This window comes from Cyanistes caeruleus, chromosome 18 (genome assembly GCF_971803275.1).
Source record: "Cyanistes caeruleus chromosome 18, bCyaCae1.hap1.1, whole genome shotgun sequence".
Taxonomy (NCBI): Eukaryota; Metazoa; Chordata; class Aves; order Passeriformes; family Paridae; genus Cyanistes; species Cyanistes caeruleus.
This window is the reverse complement of record NC_141718.1, coordinates 7,005,347-7,027,813: the sequence shown is the minus strand read 5'-3', so window position 1 is coordinate 7,027,813 and position 22,467 is coordinate 7,005,347. Positions and strand designations below refer to the sequence as shown.

Here is a 22,467-nt window from a genome sequence, read left to right as displayed (position 1 = left end):
CTCCAGGACCACAGCTTGCAAATAAAAATCCAGCAGTGGTCCCCCTCCTCAAAAACCAGTTTTCTTCCTACCACATTTAGTAAGTAAACTTAATGCAAGAAACACTCACTCCACAAAGTTACCCATTGCAGCTCTGGGATTGCAGGAGACATAGATGAGCTTCTTCAGGTGTTCAGCTCTTCGAAGGGCAAGAATTACCTTGGAATCTAGATGATCAAAACCACAACAGCTGTTCACTGGTTCTGTGTGCAGCAAGAGCCTCACAGAAAAATGCCAGGTTATACTCAGCATGAACAACACTGCTGCAATGTTGCTCCAAGCGATACCTGAAGCCTGCACTTAATTTATCCCAATGGTGTTTTCTTTGGCTCCCCACCAAGCACCCATTAAGAGAACCAACTTTAGCCCTAACTTGTGAACTTACGCAGCCCTGCTCGTGGTGGATCTACAATTGTGATCAGGTTCTGAGGAGCTAAAATGTTCATTAGGGAAGGAACAATATCTTCTGCCTTCCCACAATAAAATTCAATATTATTCAACTCTGTAAGAGAAAAAAAGATGTTATCAGAGTGCTTGTCTAGTCAAAGCAGCTTGCAGTTCTTCACCTTGGATATTAAGTTTTGATGCCTCAGAAACTCTAAATTGTTTAGTCTACCCTGGAATCTGTGTAAATTACATAATCACTGTTAACTTCAGATCATTTAAACAACAGTAATTTCAGCATCTTCCATTATCTGGACTAAAGCAAAAGCCCAGCAAAAAAACAGCTATGTTAATGTGGTTTTTTTTAAGGGGATAGCTGTGGTTTCATCTAATTTTTACACTGAAATAAGTATTTTACTTTTCAATTTAAAAAAAAAAAAAAGTTCAACTGGAAAATTGATCTCATAGGTTAACAAGGTATTTGTTTTCAAGAGCAATTAAGTGTTTAATCAGGACAAGATCACTATCAACAACATGTAATTCCAGGCTGCTTAGATAAGGTAAAGAACAACTGACTGTGCAACTACTCGTTACCAAACAGGTCTCAGCATTTCACCTTAACTCACCATTAATCTGGGCGTTTGCTTTGGCATCCTGAACAGCTTCTTGGCAGAGCTCAATTCCAATTACCTTCTTCACTCGCTGTAGAATCAAAGGAAAAAGATCCCTCTGTGGTCTCATGTGTGAATTTAACCATTTTTCATAGCATCAGCAATTAACAGGGACTTCGACTACTACCTAGGCTGCTCTATACAAGGGTGAGATTGTATAATGATGTGGTAAAGGAGCTTCAGGCAATTCAATTACAAATTAATTTTAAAAATTAAGATATAATCTGTTGCATTTCACATACATTAACTACTTTCTTCCCTTGTAGCCACAGTTAAAAATAGGTAAAAAGTAGCTTCTATCTAGGAAGAGAAATTGCCAACCTTTGCTAAAGAAATCCCAATGGTTCCTGTCCCACAACAGATGTCCAGCACGGTGCTCTCTTGGCTCAGTTGTGCCCACTCCCCAATGACAGTGTACAACACTTCTGCAGCTTGTGTGTTCACCTGGGAAATTAAGTTTCCAATAGATCTACTTCTTCATAAACAGTAAATATGTTTTAATGAGTCTTAGTAAAGCATGTTTTCTTGTTTCTAAAAAACAAACCATTATACATTAAAAACACATCTTAAAGTTTTGGAAGGGCAGAAACAAGTTTTGGAAAAGCAAACAAAAATTAGTAATACAAGACTCCTGTACTGTATTTTTGCATGTCCAGTGCTACAAAAGGCTGCCATTAAACAGGAGGAAAATTATAATGAACTAGTAAACAGAAAAAGTTGTCTTCCATGTGCTCCCATCAAGCTTACAGTGCTTTTACAGCCAAACATAATATTTACTGCTATTTAATCACACCAAATATATAAAAGGTTAAATTTCTAGGTATGGAACATCTTGTTTCACAGCATTAGTCAAGCTGTGGAACAAGAGCATTCATGCAGATCCAGTTAAATGAGAAGCTTCACATCACCCTTACTTGAAAAAATGCATGAGGAGAAATTCTAAATTTTAAGCCGAGGAGTTCTTCATATATGTACTTATCACCAGCCACATGCTCCAAAGGCAAGTCCTCTAGATTGGGAGATTTCCTGTTGGCAGGGGAGGAAGAGGGAGACAAAACCAAAAAAAGAAGACAAACATGTTTGTTACAATCTTCACCAAAGCTGTAATCATCCTAAGAACTGTAGTGCTACATCCTAAGCAGTAACATTTATCATGTGCTCATGGAGGCTCTCCTTGGCCGTTAATGTCTCAGGGTGGAAGGACCTCCACCATCTCTAGATGAAGATGGTGTGAGCCTTGTGCTCTATGGAGGATGGGGAGATTGAAAAATTCACATAAATAGGGAAGAAAGGCAGAAATTGCTTGATATTAACAAACATTCATCTACTGCAGTAAACACTTCTATAGCTTGACAGTCAGCTGTGGTCAGTGGGTTCACCCACTCAAACTCTTGTTGCATGAATGAACTTCAAAGAATGGGAAATTTCAGGAGTCTCTTGTGGAAAAGGTGAATAACTCCAACAAATTAGTAACAACTGCTGCTACTTCTATGAAGCAGACAAAACAATGCTATGAAATTTGCAAACACAAAAAATTCAGCCACCACCAAAATGCCAAAGCAAAGGCAACTCCCTCACCTTTGTCCTTCCTCCACAAAGTACAGGGAAGTAACACCACTACTCTTTCCCATCCCTTCTGTGAAGTATTTTGCCAGAGAGATTTTCAGGTCAGCTAGTTCTTCTTTATTCAATTTCTAAAGTTTTCATGTGAAAAAAGGGAGAATAACTGTTTTAGTGACTTCAAGATATGATTTACTGTATGATTTACAGAAGAATATTGTTCATATCCATGTATTAGATTAGCCTAAGTAGAATTAGAGCAATGAAGCAAGGTAAACCACACCAAATAATTACTCTATTTCTCTTTTGTATGCACAATTCATAACTCAAATTTAAGTAGTTCTAAAGCTGTGAGTCTGGGCTGCTCATTACATATCAAGTGAAATACCTGAGGATTGAAATAAGCAATTGCCATGATGTGGCCGTTGCGGCTGGTGCGCACCGTGAGCTGTTTCCAGTGCCCTTCGTAGGTTTCGGGGCTGTACACAGAGTAAGGAGTTGACCTGCAGTTTGCAGAAGATCAGTTACTTATACAAAGAATTCTTTTTTTTGTGTAACATTAAACAGTGCATTGAATCAAAAGAAGGTCACTGTACGAAGCGATGGAAAAAACACTGACTACAAAGAGGGTACATTGATTTGTCAAAAAAAGAATGACTTCCAGCTAAGAAAGACTGATGGATTTAGTATCTCCTAAAGCAAAATGATCTGTCCCTCCTTCTCAAAATCCTCTTACCCATTTTAACACATGCAAAATTACAGAGGCAAGAGGCAGCTTCTCACTTCATTCAGAGATTGACATAACTTTTTATAATGCTTTCATTAGCTTCTCTGCTTCATATCAAGTTCAAATCTTCCATTTTCATGATCCTTCTGAGGTTTCCATTTTTGTGGATTTAACTGCTTTTTAAAGAATGCATTTTCTAAAGAAGTACTCTTGCTTAAATGTGCAACTTTTGGTTTATTCCTTTCTGTAGGATGATTCTTCTCATCCAAGGAAGCAGTGGACCTTGGTTAATTAATTATGGCTTTCAGAAGTGTTTTTCTGAGTGCTTCTTTGCAATTAGTGGAAAAGCTCCTGAGCAACAGACACTTTTTACTGCATACTTACACATCCCATTGCTTGCAATAAAGCTGTGTTCAGCTGGTACCTGTCCCCACCTCTGAGCAGCTGAGCAGAAGCAAGGGAAAAAGTTCCCATGATCCAGGCACAAGGTGGAAACAGAATCACTAAAATTTGAGACTGGTATATCTTAGATCTTAAAGCTCAGAACAAACACTAATTAAATGTATAAATATTTTTGATTAAGATATCAAAACCTTTATGCATAACTCATTTTACTTATGCTCACCTTATGTAGTCTTGGAAAGCTTTTACTACTTTTTTGGCAATAGCAGGAATGTGAATAGTATCAAATGGCTCCACTACAGCACATGTACCACCCTTATATTTGCCAAGACGACAACCCACAGTTTTGTCTTCTTGATTTACACCAATCCCAATCAAGAACTCACATTTGTTGCGATATTCAGTCTAGATTTAAAATAAAGTTATGTAAGATATTTACACAGCATTTATTTGTACATGCCAAGTTTCTCCTGAAACAAATCCCATGTGGTTAAAATCATCTGAAAATGAACCCAGGACATTTAGCTCATATGGAAGATACTCATGGATTTTGATGTGTGTGAACTAAGAGGAATAATGAAAATGTATTAGTAAATCTTGTTATTTAAAAAGCAAAATATTGCCTCTGTTGAGGAATGTATTAGCTTACAACACAGGCTTACAAGGACAGCATATTAATTTTAAAGTTATAATATCCAGTTATCCATTTTTCTGCTTCCTGTTAATATTTCCACACAGTATTTACATTAAAGGCAACAACATCTAAAATCCATCATTTATTATAAGATGAAGTTGAATACTCAGTTTGTCCACTGCCTCTCAAGACCAAATAATGAACATAACCCTCCAGTTATCCATTTTTCTGCTTCCTGTTAATATTTCCACACAGTATTTACATTAAGGGCAACAACATCTAAAATTCATCATTTATTATAAGATGAAGTTGAATACTCCGTTTGTCCACTGCCTCTCAAGACCAAATAATGAACATAACCCTCAGCTCGTTAACTCTGTTCCGCACTTTACCTGAGATTACATTACCTGTAAGGGTGATGCTTTCACTCCCTCCACTGGGCAACATAATTTATTAAACTTCTGTTTCTGCAGGAACAACCACGGTAATAAAGTTCTGTTGTTATTTCCTATTTCCCTATCCAAATCAGAAACAAAAAGTGTAAAGCACGCATTTAGAAAAATTGAGTTCAAGAGTTGCACAAGGCTTCTTTTTCCTATAGGGCACAAAAAAAGAATCAGATTGTCACATGGAAGAGTGTTTCTTCCAGATTTTTTTTAACAAGCAAATCCTCTCCAACTTCATAAGAGCTGTAACCTGAAAAAGTAAGGGTTAAATGTAGTTATAATGGTTATGTACTGGATTTATCAATGTACCCACATAAGAGAATTAGCACCAGTTTTATCCAAGGCAAGAGACAGAAGTAATACTTTGATCTCCAAAGACCAGGCATAATATTATGAGGGGATTTTAAAAGAGAAAATCGTAGTAGTAAATTGCCATCTCTACAAATTGATTCTCTCTTACACCATGTGACAATGACATTTTTTTTGCAGGCACATAGATCCTTCTGCTTCTGGAACAAGAGATTTTAAAACCAAGCTCCCTTCATTAATCAATCTTTTGAAGGTGACCAAGAACATCAATAGCAGGTTTTGTCCGATGGAACAGCTTTTAGGCTGTAGCATCACAGATCATCTTGTAATTACTTTGACAGGGGACCGAGTTTTGACCTACCTCTAACTCACTTCAGTTTAGAGGTATCAATTGATGTCAATTTAGCTATATCCCATCACAAGGCCAAGTCTCGTACACATTACGTTACAAACAGGAATTACTTTGTTAACTTCTGCAGCACTTGTTCGCACTCCTGCTTCTTCTGGGCCAGCTGCTCCTCGTAGGGCACGTTCCACAGCGGGGTCACCACATCCGCGATCCGCTTACTCAGAGGCTCCTCTCCGCAGGGAGCCGGACGCTTCGCCTCTCCCTGCTCCGAATCCTCCTCTTGCTTCCTCTTCTTGGCGATGGGGTCGGCTTTGGGCTTGGCCAGGCGCACGCTGAGGTGGCGGCTCTTCCAGAGCGCGCCGTGCAGCACCCGCATGGCCTTGTCCCGCTCCTCCTCGCTCTTGAACGTCACGAAAGCGAACGTCTGCTTTCCGAAAAGTTTTATCTTGTGAGGATTGAGCCCGTACTTGGCAAGGAACTTTTTCACATCGTTAAACCCAATGTATTTGGGCAGGTTCTGTATCTCTACTTTATAGATCTCGGAGGTGAACAAGTCTCCCTTAATGTATCTGTACACGTCGGGGCTATCCGCGAGGTCTTCCCCGGCCTGGCTGTCCGGCTCAGCCCCATCTCCAGCCTCCGCCACGGGAGCCGTGTCGCGGTCGGGGTCGCAGCGCTCACCTTCCTCCGCCATGGTCCCGCCAGCCCCTCCGCCACCCCGCACACCTCCCGGGGCGGGGCCGTAGCCTCACGGACGGGCCGCTGCGGGGAGAATGACGGCAGAGAAATCACTTGGCTGTTTTTTAAGCGCTGCTCCTCAGCGCTGCCGCTCCTCGCCCCCGAGAGCACCTGCGGCCCTTAAACACATTATAAACAGCAGCTCATACATCACCCCCTCCCTCACGCGTGCGCCATCTTGGGCCGGGACGCGGGATGCCGCTGCCATGGCGCGGGGGGTGATGGGAAAAGCGCCTGGGAAACGGGACAACAAAAACGCTTCTCGGGGGGCGGGAGGGGCCGAGCCGGCGGTCGGTACCGGGGGCCGGTGACACGGCCGGTACCGGGGCCGGTTCCGGGGACCCGTGGGGGGACCGATGTGGCGGGGCCGGGGCGGGCGGTGCTCCGGCCGCGCCGGAGGCGGGGCGCGGACGCGGGGCGGGGGGGGGGAGCGGGCGCTTCCCATGGAGCCTTGCGGCGGCGCGGCGCGGGCTGCGGGAATGAGGTAGAGGCGGGCGGGGCGCGCGGCAGGAAGCGGCGAGCGAAGCGCGGCGATCGGGCCCATGGCGGACACCGCGGTGAGGGGCGGCCGCGGGCGCGCGGAACCGCGGGGGGGAGAGCGCGGCAGCGAGGGCCGGGGTGGGAGAGTAACGGAAACAGGTGGGGCCACGCGGGGGGAGCCCGGGTCGGGTAGGGCCGGGGGGGATGGGGGGGACGGACGCTGGGCCTTGCTGGGGGCTGGAGCGGCCGCGCCCGCGGGGTTGGAAGTTTGCGGCCACTCCGGGCACGTGTGGCCGCTGGGGCCGGCCCCTCCACCCGCCTTGGCTGTTCCCCGCCATGAGGAAGCCAGAGAAAACCGGGACCTTTGGGGTAGTCCTTCTCCCCGTTTCCTTCCTTTCTTCTCTTCCCGCCCCGGCCCGCTGGCCGGACCCCTCGTACCGCAGCAGTTCCCACGTGCTTTATATCGCGGCAATGCGGGATCGTATCGTGATAACGGGATCCACGTTCTCGCACATGAATTGTGCCTTTCTCGTGGTCTGTGTAATGACTTGCTCAGGCGCAGAACGCATGATGAATTACCATGCGGGATGTGCTACTTACACACATGGATACAATGTATAAAACTTTGGCTAACGTTTCTTTTCCTGTTTTTTAGAAACAGATGTGAAGTAACTCCTTTCTCGCTTTTTTTTTTTTTTCATGCTGGAACGCTGGGGACATAAAACTGGCAATAGCTTGTGTAACATTGTTGATACAATTGGATTTTATTTTGCACCATTTTTTACCTATTTTTCCCTCGCCCCCTCTTTTTTCTTTTGTTTACTATTTAGTAAAAATAGGCTGCTTTATTTCTGTTGCTTTATGCATACATGGTGTATACCTTCTCTGTAAAGGACATTGTGAATAGAGCCTGTAAGAGTGGACTCTTCCATTTGTAAAGTAAAAATACGATTTAAATGTCATCTATGTGAAGACTGTTTTTCCTTTCTGTTACTCAAGCAACAAAAAAACATAACCCAAACACAAATCAGTTTCCTTGACCTGAGATAGCTGTTGTGTGGCTTTGTTAAACTTGCATATGAATCTCCCTTCTAGGCTTGTGTGCTGAGTGCTTCTTAGCAGTCCGTATGTATGAAGTACTAGAGATGCTTATCATTTACTTACTAGTCACATACTAAAAAACAGTCTTTAGCTTAATGAATGCTCTGGCAGGTTCCTAAACAACTTAAATAGGAAGTATTATTTTGGCTATTTACCTGTAATTTAATGTTCCTTGAGGAGTCTTAAAGCAAGAAACCTAAATTATTCCATGAGTGTTACAGCTGTGCCTCAAAATATCTTTGAGTGTGTTGGTTGGGGGTGATTCTAATACATAAGACAGAATGATAAACTCAGGATGTAGTGTGTCCCGTAAGATGGATTAGGTGGATGTTGTGTGGATTTTTTTTCTAATTTTCCTATTGACAATAGGTTATTAGGCATTAAGAAGTAGAAGGGGTTTAGTAGCATAAAACACATTATGGAGGAAAAGTTAATTACTTTTAAAAGAAGAAATTACTTTTCCATAACCAAGAGCTATTACTCCCAAGGCCAAGCCTCTGCACAAGTCGTAAGTGGTAGGATTAAAACACCTAGCACTGCATGAGCTTCTTTTTGTTTCTTAGTGTAACTGCACATTGACTTGAAAGTCATTTGTTTTCAGATATAATCATATTTCTCTACTGTTTGGGATATTTCAGTTACTAAGATCTATTTGCTGATAAGTCATAAATGTTTTAAACACAGATGTGAGTGCTTCAGGGTTTGGGTACATAGCAAGTTTGTGTTATCTTTTTTTCTCCTCAGGAAGCACATGAGGAGCATGATACTTCTACTGAAAATGCAGATGATTCTAACCACGATCCTCAGTTTGAGCCCATAGTTTCTCTTCCAGAGCAAGAAATAAAAACTCTGGAAGAGGATGAGGAAGAACTCTTTAAGATGTGAGTAGAATATTTCTCACTCTTATCTGAATGTTCATTAGGCTTAAACTTGACAGTGTTTATTAAAAGCTGCATAACTTGCAGCAATCTCTGTATGAAGGGGTAATCTGCCTTGGTCTGCACGGTGGTGGCAGACATTGAGTGGGGAGTGATTGATGTTTCCCCAAGAAAATGGATTCTGGAACCATAGAAGGGAGCTGATACTGCAAATCTGGCTTTAGGATTGTTTGGATAAAAGACAACAACTTAGGTAATGATTTTTGAAATTGTAATCATGTGTGAATGTGAAGCGAGTGTCTTGGGAGGAGGGGAATGAGATGTACGTGGTGTTGCTGCCATGCATCCCTGGTGAAGAGTAATGTACAAGGTACTGAAATAACAAAAGCAACAGCTGCAGTACACTATTGGGGCATTTGTGGCAGTTCCTGTACGTTGTCTTCAACACAGTTCATCCTTAGATTATGCTTATTGTCAGATCAGGATGGTTTGATCTGCCTGAAGAAAAATGTAGTCTAAAGGCTTAAGAGCATTTTGAATTTGATCCCTGATGTGCTTGCTTTAAATAGGTTTAAAAAATTCTGCTTTTACTTAATAACAGAATGGTATTGCTCATCTGGAAGAGAGATCTGAGTTCTCCTTGTACAGATTCTGATAATAACTAAAGTGATGGTCAGTTTCTAACAGGTAGTGAGATGAACTCTGGCTATAGCAAAACCTGTTAATTAGCTATGTGAATTTAAAAGGTTACCTACACCGAATATGTTCATCATCCCCTAAGAGTATCCAGAACCTGTTGAATTTTAGTACAGTTATTACATAATTCCTAATATTTAAGATTTGGATTTATTATATCAGTTTCTGAATGTGTATATTGAAGTAGAACAGGGGATCTTATTAAAGAAATTGTTTTCTTATTGTGTGTGTCTTTTATAAAGAACTGAGCTGTTCGGTCAGGTGTGGTGTTTTAATAAATGTTTTAGTACATGCAGGCTAATTAAATTTTCTGTTCTCCAAGGCGAGCAAAGCTCTTCCGGTTTGCATCTGAGAATGACCTTCCAGAATGGAAAGAACGAGGAACTGGTGATGTGAAACTCTTGAAACACAAGGAGAAGGGAACAATTCGCCTCCTCATGCGGAGGGATAAAACCCTAAAAATCTGTGCAAACCATTACAGTATGTTATACATTGCTAAACTTATTCTTGATTTAAAAAATAAGATGGTAGAATTTTAGTATGGTTGTCTCTTGCTCTTCATACAAGGCATACAGGCATCAAAAAACATGGGGGGTTAATTGTATTAATGGAAGGAAGCTGGAGGTTTTTTCCTTCAGAGTCTAATAGTGCTGTAAGACTAACTAAAGTCACTTTAAAATTCAGCTGTGATAGACAGGCATTATATGATTACTTCCAGTGTGTGTGTGTGTGATTTTAATGATTAATCCAGTGTAGAACATGTAAGCCTTAATACTGTTTGGAATAAGAATTTAATATATGCTGGCTTGCTCTTGTAAAACCATGATGTAATAATTTACTACTTTGAGCTAAATGTTAGAATTTCCAAAACCGATCCTTAACTATCAGAAAACAAGAGACTGAGGTGCTAAAAATCTGAGTCTGCCTTTCTCTGCTTGTGAAATAAACTGAAATGAACATGTTATATTGGGCTGAGTCATTAAAAAAAGAATCCTCTTTGAATTAAAAAAAAAACATGAAAGAGCAAGACAGACTTGAAAGTCAGCACAACTTGCAACAAGTAGACCAATTGGGTAATACTTTGCTTGCTTTGGTGATATTCAGATATTTATATGAGGAATCTGTAGTGTTCTGTGGAGTTAAACTACATTTATATAACTTGAAATAAGAAGTAGCTTAATGCAAACCTCAATAATGCTGCTTACCAGGAGGAATAAACCTTTTGTTTAGGGAAATAATTGTTGCACATAGAAAAACAGAATCGATGAATTTATAGTATTCATGTCAAAAGTTGTTTAGGTTTTTTTTCCTGAAAAAGATGCTCTCCATATAGATTTGTTTATTGAATTTATGCTGACTCACAGTCAGACAAAAGAACTCTCTTTGTTTTTGCAAAGCATTAAATGGAGCAAAATGTATTTTGATCTCTAGATGTTAAAAATGCAGGGAAGGGACTCTTCAGATTTCTCCTGAACTAGACAGGGCCAAAGGAGAAAAAAAGCCCTGCTTAAACTTTGCATGTCTGTAATGTAACAAGTCTTAAGGTACTGTGGGAAGTAACATTTTAACTTCTCCAGTCCGTCGGGTGAGGTAATTGTAGTGTCTTGGAGAGACAGGGCCCCATATACTGGGAGGGAACAAACAGATGGAAAAGATGCTGTTTACACTTTGCGGCACTGCAGAATTCTGTATTGTCTTGTAGTACAGCTTTAAACTGATGGGAAAGGTAATTAACTTGATGACTAATTGAAGGAATAATGCTTTTTAAAATTAATATTGGAAGTAGTTTTGGTGTGCAGAAGAAGAATGAGTGTTTGTCTGGATGCCTTTTCCTCCTGAATAATTTGTCTGTACTTCAGAGCTGTTCTCAGTGACTGCATCTCTTAGTATCACAGTTATCTGTTTTAAGCAAAAATTGAATCTATCTCTTTTTCCTAACAATAGTGAATCCAGCATCCTCTCACACAGTAATGGCCTTGCATGATTTTATTTGACAATGTAAGGAAAAGTATATATGAACACCACTGTCTTGTATTTATCCTGAAGTAATTCTGTGTCAAGTGCTTTATGTAAGCACTGCAGCCTGTTGTCACTGAGATTTATGGAGGCTGGTGTGGAAAGCATTTGCTGTTGTGCTCTGTACATCTTTTAATGCTTTCCTTTCAGTCACACCCTTAATGGAGCTGAAGCCTAATGCTGGAAGCGACAGGGCATGGGTCTGGAACACACATGCTGACTTTGCAGATGAGAGCCCCAAGCCTGAACTTCTGGCAATCCGATTTCTAAACGCAGAGAGTGAGTGGACTGGCACTGAACTTATACTGGTTGTAAACTGTGGTTTCTCTGCTTGTATAAATGCTGCTCTAAGCCATTATTGGAGATGTACCCCTGCATGATAGTGTTAGCTAATTAATTCTTTATCTGAGAGAAGTCTGTTAATCATGTAACCATATCTGTTTACAAACAGTGTAGTAATTAGATCTGCAGTAATATTTGTACAGTTTCTGTCCTAGGCACTTTTTTAACCTAAGCCATTTCATGTAAGTGCAATGCCAATTAGAATAAAACTAAAGGCAGTTAAGAGACTCACTTGCAGCTCACTTTCATGTAATTCTGGTGCTCAGTTGTAGTTAGGATTAGATTTTTGCATTAGAAACAAGGAAATCCTGATCTGATACTTCTGGTCTGTCTGCATTAGGAGAACATCTGGGTTGGTTTTTCTTTTTTTAATGAAGTATGTAGTTTCTTCTTTGTTTTGACTAAATGGAACCCTCAGTGCAAAATTCCAGTCATACCCATCATGTCAGTGAATTTTGTAGGTGACTACACCGACTACCAGGAAAGTAACTCTAGTAGTGGATCAACTAGGATTACATGAAAGAAGTGTTTGGAGGCAGAGGAGGTTTATGATGTTTTGTTTTGTTGTTGGTTTGTTTTTGGGTTTTTTTAAAAGAAGCAAAATAAAAAAGTGTTGCATTCTTTGCTTTACAATTTGCCAAACAAGTTTAGTATGTTAGCCTCCTTTTCTCATTACATACTAGATGGATCTTAAGGTGGTTATATATTTTAAAACTTAATGGATTTGGCTACATCAGGAAAGAACTTGGTATATCTTGCCTTTCTCCTTTGCCTTCAGTCTCCAGTGTTATTTTGTTTAGCCAAATAAACCTCCTGACTAGTGCTTGCTTCATGATCAAGTAGAAAATGAAAGGGTAACTACTTGCTCATCTCTGAAGTCTTCCCCTCTTTCTGGTAGAAGCTGTTCAGCTTACTGAATGGTCTGTCTTGAGGGAGTAGGCCTTTTTTCCTGTTCGCCCTTTGCAGTACTGACTAAGCAACTGACAGGTGAACAGACATAAGTTTGACCTTGGGGTGTCTCTGCTGTTTGAGATGCTTGGAAAGGAATTGATACAAACACTTCCTGGACTAGTTACAAAGTGCCTTCAGAATTCCTGTGGGCCAACAGTGACCTCCTGTGGTCAGCCAGACCAGCCTGGGATACCAGGCTCGTATCACCTTGGTTATTCTGGTGTCAGGAAGATCCTTGCCCAATCCCTTGTTGCTTTTATTACTTGTGTAGAGACATTATTGAAATTTGATCAGCTGCTTGGAATGGTTGTTGAATTGAGCGGTGGCTTAGACCAAAGGTAATGAAGATTATGCGTTGTTGGCTCTTGCAGTGAGGAATAACCCTCACTGGTTACAATGAGGTACAGAGTCTGAATGCTGTACTGGTAAAACAGGCATTATCTTCCTTTGCTGATGCTAAGAGCCCCCAGTTGTGGTCAGGTTGTGGAAAACTCTTAGGGTATAACACAGCTGGCAAAAATAGCAGTTCAAAGCTAATTCTGTCTTTTGCATACAGATAGTTCTATTAGCAGTCTCTGACATCATATTCCTATTCCTTTAGGCTACAGACAGCTGGGAGTTGCAATAACTACAAAACAGCTCCTGCTGGCATTACATTTTGAATATTTTGCAAAATAAGCTGCTTCAGTAAACTTGCTGAAGAAGATGAATTGCTTTTGCACAAAGATGTGATTGAAGAATTTTGCATCTTGTATGATTTACTAGATTACTTCATAAGTCCCTACAAATTTTGTTTACACAAAGCTTCTCCTGGGGTATCTTTCTTCAAGATTAGCAGTATTCAATGTTGTGAGATGGGAAAAGTAATGAAAAAATATTTTATCTTCACTGAAACAGATGCACAGAAATTCAAGGCAAAATTTGAAGAATGCAGGAATGAAGTAGGCAAGACAGCAAAGAAAGGTAAGGTAGTCTCAGTGTACTTGCTGCCACATTTCTGAGCTGTGTGAGTGGTTACAGTACCCTGGTGTGTTGTGTTCCAGCAGACTCACTCTGTGCTGAACTGCAGCCTTCAGTTCAGGTGCTTTTCTGTCTGCGAGAGTAAGAGCTCACAGGAGTGACGATGGCCTTCTTTCCTGTGGAAGGCTGTTACAGTTGCTGTTGGGACATGGCTGCTTTGGAAAGGCTGCCAAGGAAATATTTATGGCTTATAGTAAACAAATGAACTGTGAACACTGCAATCACAGTGCTCTTTCTCCCTTCCAGGTCCCTTTCCCAAATTTCGCAAATGTATAATCATGCAAGTACAATATTTAATGTTTTTTACAGTTATTAGTCTGTGTGAGGTTGTTCACAAGTCTCTAATAGATTATTGCACCTCCCTTTAGAGCTGCCTCTATGATAAGGTATCTCACCATGTAAATAAAATAAACATTTTTATCTTTCTTAAGTACAGACTACCAGTGCTCTGCAGTCAGCATTCTTCAAGATATTTAGATTGGAATTTTCCAGTCATAGGAATTCCCTTGCCCCAATTTCAAACTGGGGAACTTGACTTTGCTTTTTTTGGTTAAGATGACAAGAAGCTAAGTACTTCTCTGGATACTTTATTGGTAGCAGCACAGCTGGCCAGATGTTACACAGTCCTCAGTCCTTGTGATTAAGCCCTCGTGTAGCGATTAACGTATACAAGTGATGTTTCTTGAATTCTGATATCTGAAGTTATTTCCAGAGGAACAGAAATGGAATGAGTCACTCCAGTGGTCAGTGAAGAATATCTCCCCACCCCCTTCACCCTCTACTTCTTTACTCTTTCTAACAGGAAAATCCATTACTGCCTGTAAGTAATACTTTTCCTAACCGATCTTTCAGCAGGCACAGACAAAAATGATAGTGCTGATAAAGTTGCTGAAAAACTAGAAGAGCTTTCTGTAAAGGAAGAGAGCAGAGAATCTGAGAAGAAAGAGACCAAGGAAAAAACTGAAGAAAAGCAATAAAATCATCCTGGGCCTTGCAGTTTTTCCTTTACACTTTTCTTTTTTTTTTAGGGTTTTTTTTTTTTTTTAGGTTTTTTTTTTTTTCATTTTTACAAGGGACTTTATATGGAACTGAATTAACATTCACATTGTTTTTTTCTAAGCTTTTGCCCTTTGGAAGGTGTCTTCAGAAAAATTCATTCCCCTGTCATGAAAATGTACTGTGCTAACATTCTTTTCCATAGTGGAAACACTTATTTATAGTCATCCAAAAGAGTGAATAAAACAAACTTGAAAACAGCATCAGGGGACAGAACTGAGTTTTCTGTATACTGTAAAGGTTTATGAATACACTTGTTTAGTTGAGCTACATATCATCATTCCTGTGGATTAAGTAGGTTAACAGATTTTGTCAGGAGGGAAGATTAGGATTGCATTTGTGTTTCTTATATGGCTTCTAAACTGTAATCTAACAGACCTTTCACACCTGCTGCTGTGTGTACCTGACCAGGGAATGTGCCTGTGCTTCTTGAAATGCAGCAGACTTCTGGAATCAGACAATTAGAGCATTCCTGGCATGCTGCTGCTGCTGATCCATCAGACAGTGAAAATAAAGATGGGGGACAAAATTTATTATGTCAGATTTGAGAAGCATTTTCCTCTCACAAAACAAAATCTGTGCTTCCCCCCCTCCCCAAATTTGTTAATAGTACAAAGGCTTGATTCTAGCAGAAAGTTCCTCCTGTTGTCCCAGATCTTCCATGGTGCTGCTTGCTGACTGAAGGCAGCAGCAGCAGCAGCCTGTTACACTGAGGTGTGTGCAAAGGAATCCGAGCTGTTTGAGTACCTTCCTGAGATTCCCTTTGCCTTTTTTCCCAGGGCTTTGGAGCTTGTGTTTTTTTACAAACTGGAGGAGTTTTGAACTTCTCAGATGTTTGGTAGGGAGGCTGTCCCTCTTGGAGAGCAGCAGGCTGGAATTCACTTTGGAACAGTTAATTGTAGTGCACATGCCCGAGGGACACCGTCCTTGCCAGAATGGGCAAATTGGTCAAATCTCTTCCCTGCAAATGTTTTCTGTTTATCCAGTTTCAAATTAGTGGTAGAGAGTAAGAAAAAAACCATAGTAAGCAATAAAATCAACACAATTAAGTCTGATAGATAAATTGAATTTTGTTGTTAAAGACCAATACAAGGATTGTGTAAGGATAAAGATGAAATTTTTATAATAGTTACGAAAATAATTATGAAAACTGGACAAAACTTGCTAAACTGTAAGACTGAATGATGTTAACATGGGATAGCAAGACCTTTTTGTTTTCATAAAGAGGCTTTTAACTCAGGTTCTGCCCTCTACCTGAGAAAAATATATTTTTTAAAAATAAATCAAGTCTTTCTTCTTAGCACTGCCTTTTGATGCTACAGTGAACAAGTCTTAAATCTGGAACTGTAATTAAGGTACTCACTATATTCACACAAAATAATTCCTTTGGTGTTTTGCACATTCCCCTTCAACTACAGCAGATATCAGAAGTCTGTTAATTAACAAAGATGGTTGAAAGGCAAAATAAAATGCTCTTTAGTGTTTCTGGTTTGGAAATAACATGACAAAGCTATTTTGAAGTATTTAACATTTGAATGTAAAAGCCAAATCTTTATCCATGAATCACTGTAAATGATCTGATAATGTCAAACTGTGTCTAAATTGATAGAAATGACTTAAAAATTTCAAAATAAACTTAAATTTTCATTTAAAGGATTTGCTTTTTATTTTGAGAACTCTTACTGGGAATGCATTTTTGGTCTGCAGGGGCAAAGTGATGAAGGCAGCAAAATGGGCGAGTTGCATTTCACTTTCAAACATTGTACAGAAGGGGGGGACAGCACCTGAACACCTTAATTTGTCTTAATATTAGTTTTTGATGACTCCTGTTTAATGTCATTGCCCTCTCTTCTTCTCCTCTTACTTCAGAATCCTTAAATGACTCCAAGACATTTCCATTCCTGTTCAGGTTCATGGATTGCAACCATCCTTGCAAGTCTGCAGTCTCAAAGAGCAAAGTTAAAAGAGACCACTCAGTAAAATAATTTCTCTGGGTAACATTTGGCTGAAGAATGTTTTAGTCCTCTAAACCAAAGGATGGTCATTCAATGTTCTAGTCACTTTAGCTGTTCTACACATTAAAAAGCAGTAAGTATTTTTAAAATTATCAGTGAAATAAGGCTTGTTTTTTGTGCAAGTCATTCTAATGATTAAACTCTCCAACAGGTAAAGTAGACTGCCAGGTGAAGGTTTTTAAAAACTTATAATCCATTTTTTATAAAGAAGGAAAATACAACAAGGTTAATAAAGCATTGTTGGGTGCTAAAGTCTTCAATTCATACAATTTTTCTGCTTGCTTCAGGTTTAGAAAGATGCTATATAGCCAGGCTTGGTGATCCAGCCCTTGGTGGTACAAATGGTTTTGTATGAGCTGAATGGATGAATGTCTGAGGACTCCTGAGTGATGCTTTCAACTTAAAAATTATTACATTTGACAAGCATCTAAATAATATCTTCTTAACAGCTAGTTCAGGTCTTAAAGAAGTCTACTTATTATAGAAATTAATTCAAAGTAGTTCTCTCTAGATCCCATGTTAATTGTTTTGAAGACTACGCTAATCTGTGGGGTTTTTTTTTCTCCAGGAGTAAGTTCACATTAGTATACTAATATATAATACTAAATGTCTCATTCACAAATTGCAAGCGCTCCCAGTTTGTTGTGTTTTAATACTGTGTTGAGGGTTTTTTTCCTGTGTAATAAGCAATCACAGGACTCACTTTGTGTATCAAACACAAATTCTCTGTGATATCAAAACCTCAGAAAATTAAAATTCTTCTCAATACTATGCAGATAAGACAATATTGTAAATTCTTAATTTTGATGCAACATCCTCAAGGAATACCTGTGTGTAAAGGGAAAAAATATGAGTCTGAGTAGTTCTTCAGATTTTGTTGCTAAGTGTTATTAACAGTTTGAGTGTTGTGTCCTCTGGTGGATTTTGTGTGTGGCTCATGATGAGTTGTGCTGAACTCTGACTTCCCTCAGCAATGCTGAGTGCATTCCTTCACATAAATCAGTGAAAAACTTTAATGTTACTAGAAACCTTCCTCTAAAGAAAGAGAATCAGAGTTCAAAAAACTATGTTTGACACCTTAGTAATATTAAATTGCACCTATTTGTATAGAAATGGAGACAATGGTGGGGATTCCATTATAAACTGCCCTACTGGGGTTTGATCTGTACAAATTGCCATTGGATTTCAGTGCCAAGTCCTTAAGCAGTGGGTGATTATTTAAACAACTCCAAACCTCTCCAATGAACTTCCCATTGCTGTCAGTATTTACTCCCTCCTGTTCCCAGGAGACCCATCTGTCTGGCTGCTTCAGGTTGTTTCTAGCAAGCTGTATTTTCTGAGGTGTCCATGGCAAACCAATGTTTTAATTTTGATGAGCCAAACTAATTCCAAAGTGTTTTTACATTGCTGAGGTCTTGTGTAAACTTACACTAGTTCAGTGAAGTGAGTATATAAATGTGTATAAAGGATTTTATTTTATTATGGTTTATTTAGGATCTACTTTAAAGGTCCTCCTAATTAGACATAGTTAGCATTACTCTTTAAAATAGAAAGAAGAGGAATTACCAGTTTTTTACCAACCTTAACTAAATCTTTGACAATGTATCATTTTCAGAGTAAAGAGCTAAGGAAAACATAACTGCAGCAGATCAGAATTATTTTGCTTGAGGAAGAAAAGTTGAAGTGATGAGCTGTAGAGTGGATTCTACATGTAAGTGATTTCTCAGACTAGTTCATGTGAAAACAAGGTGTTTCTCAAGCAGCTTGTGCAAGTAAGAATAAGGAAATAAATATTAAGAAGGTTGTGAAAACTGACAAGCACAGGAGGAAAAATCTTCCTGATATTTAAGAGCTGAGTAGTGTTAGTATCTACAGCTATGCATCAGATTTATGGACACTATATTTTTGTAATATATAAATTTAGGTATGGAATATCTTTGTCCACTTAAGTCAGATTAGACACCAACCACTGACTTAAGACCTGGTCATATTTGTAAGACTTGTCAAACTAGTTTGCTGTAGTCTCCTAGTAAAAACACAACCTATATCAGATCCATAAATAAATTGTATTTGTAGAAATGCACTTTTTTTTAAGTATTAATGCTGCAGGTAATGTTTGTGGGGTGTATTATCTATTACACCAATATAATGTTTTAAGTAGAAAGAAGGTGCTAGCACAAATCTGGATTAGCTGTTACATACAGCAAACTTTTATTTTGTGGAATGTGTCTGACTACTACAAGTATTTAATCAGCTTCACAGTCTTAAGTATGTTTCCAGCTTTCAAACTGGAACAGTCCAGCCCATTGTTTATCAAACTTGACTACAAATTTTTATCAGCTGAATTACTGTATTGTAGATATGAACTGTTGTATCAAGATGTGTAATTTATTTACAACCTAAGAGAGAAGCTCTTGCCTATTCATGTTGTGCTGGCTGGCCTCATTTCAAATAGTTTAAATTTAATCATTTTCTAATGCTTTTCTTCCATAAAAGCAATTATGGCTATTGTAAACATCAACAAAAATGGATTGGACATTAAAATGACTGAATATTTTGTATGCTTGGAGGCTATTTATCAAGACTATTCTAACAGGTATAATTGAAGTTACATTGCTTTATATAAATAGTCTTTATCAGTTTTAACATCTTGTTGGCTGGTTTGTGAACACTGTTGGCTTGCAGAGTTTCAGCAGCATAATTTAGAGTGATACTTCATTTAGAGGAGGAGAATTGCACTTAACTAATGGTTTTAAACAGGACGGTTAGTGAATCTTTAAAACTGCTCGGAGGTCTATCTCATTGTAATGTAAGTAGTTTTTTTGTGGGGAACATTTAGGAATCAGTCTGCAGAGTTTCATAGTAAATGCAACTTGACATGCCCCATCACTGCTGTTGGGAAATATACCAGATCTGTTCTGAGCAAATGTCATCCCATGAAAAATATCTATTGGAATCATCTAGAAAATGTTGTTATAAATCTGTTACAGCTACTGAGAAATCATTATTAGGTAATAATTTCTTGATTTATCTGGTAAGAAATAAACAAGTAAACTAAAATTGTTATATTGAAGTTCCAGTGGGTAACTTACTAGGCCTGGCTTGTACCCAGAACTGTCTGGCTCTTGCTTGGACTTTTGGCAGCACTGTGTAGCACAAGATAATCCATGTGTCTCTGTTCTGAGCACTGTAAATTTGACGGGAAAACCAGCTTTTATTAAACAACGAATTAGTGATCACTGAGGGTTCTCCCAATGACCCTGAGCAGTTTGCAGGTCACCAGTACTAAGAAAAGTATAATTATTTATTGTGGTCACTGTTTAATCACAACAGCAAATTCAAGCTAGGAGCTAATTTGCAAGTGACCACTAAAATATTGCAGGGATATTCAGTACTTTCAACTGTGCAAAATAAAAGAATTTTCTTAATCACGTAGCTAAGATTTCCAGCTAAAATTAGTGCTGTGACTTGATATGAAAATTGCATGGCTTTCAGGCTTTCTTGATTCTTGCTCTGTTATGAGTCTCCTTTCATCTTACTAGCTCTGAGAGGGGTACTCTGCCATGTGGCTCCAACACAGCTTCTGTGGTTGGCCCTTCCTCCTTTGGGGTAAAACCTCAGAGTAAAATCTTGCAAGAAGACATGCAATTACTAGCCATGCTCTGCCAGATTATTTTTAGATTGTTCTTTGTAGCTGTGTTTGTTCTTTGTCATTAAATCTTTCCCTAACTCATGCTGCCATTGCTGTTTACTCCAGTGCTGCCAAAACCTTCTGGCACGCTAATAAGGTAGTGTGAATCCAGAAACTGCAGTCCTTGAAATAAAGGTGTTCCAGAAGAGCAATTCTGAGACAAGCCTGTTCTGCTTTAGTCAAGTCCTCCTCAGACATCCTTAGTGTTTGACAGGTAAAGTCATCTGACTGCTTTAAATATACTTGGCTTGTAATAATATGATGGAGTGTTGCTCAGCAGTGCTTTGTGCTGGCTTGAAAACAGAGCATTCTTTAGAACTGGAGTGTTAGTGGGAAGGAAATGAGGTGAACTGTGGGAACTGTTGGACACAAAATTACAGAAAATTATTGCTTTCTGATAGGTAATCTACAGTGTGCACCAGAAAAAAAGTAATCCCAAAGCCCAATTCAGCAAAACACTGTAGTCTTGTGACATGGAATGTCTCAGCCCTCTTTTGGAAATGCTGGTTCTGCATGACTGCATAGCACAGGTGTCATCATCCACAAAATGATTGTGCAGCCCAAACCAGGCTGGCACTGTGATCTTCAAGATAAGTTCAGTTTGGAGATGTGCCTCTTCTTGTTGCTATGTAAGGTACAATTCTTTGTGTCCTGATAACTCACAGTTATCTTTAGTCTCCCTCTAGAGAAGTGCTGTGTGATTGGGTTATTAAAAAAAGCCAAAGTTGCTTGCTGTTGAGAGCCTTCTTTCAGAACAGGAATGGCTTGAAAGATTGGCCCAACAAATGGGGGCTGATACAGAGAGATTCGATCACCATCAGCGTGTCAGAGTGATGAAGGGAAAACCATTCTGAAGAGTGGAATGAGCAGAAGTGCTGAATCCTCCCCACTTTCAAAGCTGTCTTTGAGAAACAGACTTTCTAGGGAGGAAAGAATCCTTAGGGGAAAATACAATTGAAAATAATTAGGTGCAGAGGAGGCATAGTCTCTTTAAGAATAACGCTGCAATTCACAAGAGGCAATGTTACTGTCCCAGAAAAGCTTCATCTTTAAAAATAATGAAATTTAAATAAATCATCAAATTCCAGATATGTATCTGGAAACTTGCAGGTCCATGCTAAAAATGCAGATATGACTGTCACCTGGGGGAGAACTTCTTTACTATTTTTCAAGTCCTAAGAAATGCATTTGAGTAAATCTCATACATCCATTGCAGGATGCTGACCAAACTTCATAAACAGTCTTTAGTGCTACTTCAGATAACATTTTCTAGATTAAAATAAAAATATCCCTGAAAAATTATTTAGATTTCTGTTTGCAACTTAAATTCTTCATCCAGACTGTTGCTTGAGTGGGAGGGAGGATGATTAAACTGATGTAAGTGATGAAGTCTCTGCTTTTGTCATGTAAATGATGCTAAACTTGTGGCCCAGAGCATTAGGTGTGCTCCTCAAATGCATCTGCTAGTTCAGTTTTGTTGAAAAGGGACCCAGCTCCTTGGAGGCCACTCAGCAATACACATCAGTCTTGGTAAGTGAAGGTGCCAGAGAGGTTTTCTTCCCAGATGTGCCTTTGATCTGCTTTAACATGCTCATGTAGCTGCACCTGAAGCCTTTCAGCCTCGTATGCAGAGTCTGGTTCTGTGTAAAATGTGTTGACTTTTTGATTAGTTACAAGGGCTTGAGAATAATTAATTTCAAAAAATGGCATAAGGAGTAGTGAAGCATAGGAAACAGTCTGCCAAGCATGCAAAAATAACTAACTTTAGGTAGATGTTTTCCTTCCTGTTCCTTAAAAAAATTAAGTCTGGAGATGATTTTAAGTTGCCGTGTGGCTTTAGTCCCTCTGGATAAGACTTTTTTTTTTTAGCAGGGCAGTCGCTAGCAAAAGCTGAGATTTCACATAGCCATATGTCCTGAGGCTGGAACTTGCTGGCTTTGCTTTTGTTAAAGCTGATGCTCA

General features: G+C 39.4%; 3 protein-coding genes and 1 non-coding gene across 13 annotated transcripts in view; 3 read left to right on the top strand and 1 right to left on the bottom strand.

The window, feature by feature from the left end:
* The window catches only part of TRMT2A (tRNA methyltransferase 2A), a 41,789-nt gene that overhangs the window by 3,032 nt on the left and 16,290 nt on the right, over positions 1 to 22,467 (bottom strand). Inside the window, exons 1-11 of one of the 4 annotated variants that reach the window (XM_086856207.1) lie at positions 7,102 to 7,199; positions 5,635 to 6,283; positions 4,825 to 4,933; positions 4,007 to 4,188; positions 3,043 to 3,157; positions 2,673 to 2,788; positions 2,009 to 2,120; positions 1,416 to 1,538; positions 1,050 to 1,125; positions 425 to 541; positions 110 to 206 (exon numbers count right to left, since the gene is read on the bottom strand). In XM_086856207.1, the coding sequence (XP_086712333.1) occupies positions 110 to 206; positions 425 to 541; positions 1,050 to 1,125; positions 1,416 to 1,538; positions 2,009 to 2,120; positions 2,673 to 2,788; positions 3,043 to 3,157; positions 4,007 to 4,188; positions 4,825 to 4,933; positions 5,635 to 6,215 (1,628 nt within the window). In that variant the 5' untranslated portion in view covers positions 6,216 to 6,283; positions 7,102 to 7,199. Of the gene's footprint in view, positions 1 to 109; positions 207 to 424; positions 542 to 1,049; positions 1,126 to 1,415; positions 1,539 to 2,008; positions 2,121 to 2,672; positions 2,789 to 3,042; positions 3,158 to 4,006; positions 4,189 to 4,824; positions 4,934 to 5,634; positions 6,679 to 7,101; positions 7,200 to 22,467 lie in introns of those variants that run through there. The other 3 variants (XM_086856204.1, XR_002868208.2, XM_086856206.1) reach the window with 3 other exon arrangements.
* On the top strand, positions 6,666 to 16,887 carry RANBP1 (RAN binding protein 1). 4 transcript variants are annotated; one of them, XM_086856213.1, is made up of 6 exons: positions 6,666 to 6,816; positions 8,585 to 8,721; positions 9,737 to 9,894; positions 11,581 to 11,709; positions 13,621 to 13,686; positions 14,596 to 16,452. In XM_086856213.1, exons 1-6 carry the CDS (start codon positions 6,802 to 6,804, stop codon positions 14,718 to 14,720), a joined length of 630 nt encoding a protein of 209 aa, XP_086712339.1. In that variant the 5' UTR covers positions 6,666 to 6,801; the 3' UTR covers positions 14,721 to 16,452. The 4 variants fall into 4 exon arrangements, with proteins under 4 accessions (XP_086712339.1, XP_086712340.1, XP_023793269.2 ...); XM_086856214.1 differs by lacking the exon at positions 14,596 to 16,452 and adding an exon at positions 16,709 to 16,887 and having other exon boundaries at positions 6,692 to 6,816; XM_023937501.2 differs by lacking the exons at positions 6,666 to 6,816; positions 14,596 to 16,452 and adding exons at positions 6,928 to 7,108; positions 16,709 to 16,887.
* On the top strand, positions 13,766 to 13,897 carry LOC111936789 (small nucleolar RNA SNORA77). The gene has a single exon (XR_002868332.1). It is a non-coding gene; the product is annotated as a small nucleolar RNA SNORA77 (small nucleolar RNA).
* Positions 18,430 to 22,467, top strand: part of ZDHHC8 (zDHHC palmitoyltransferase 8) — a 116,279-nt gene continuing 112,241 nt past the window's right edge. For 3 of the 4 annotated variants that reach the window (XM_086856201.1, XM_023937497.2, XM_086856187.1), the window contains exon 1: positions 18,430 to 18,525. In XM_086856201.1, coding sequence (XP_086712327.1) covers positions 18,524 to 18,525 — 2 coding nt within the window. In that variant the 5' untranslated portion in view covers positions 18,430 to 18,523. Of the gene's footprint in view, positions 18,526 to 19,310; positions 19,411 to 20,571; positions 20,720 to 22,467 lie in introns of all 4 variants that reach the window. The other variant, XM_086856198.1, reaches the window with a different exon arrangement.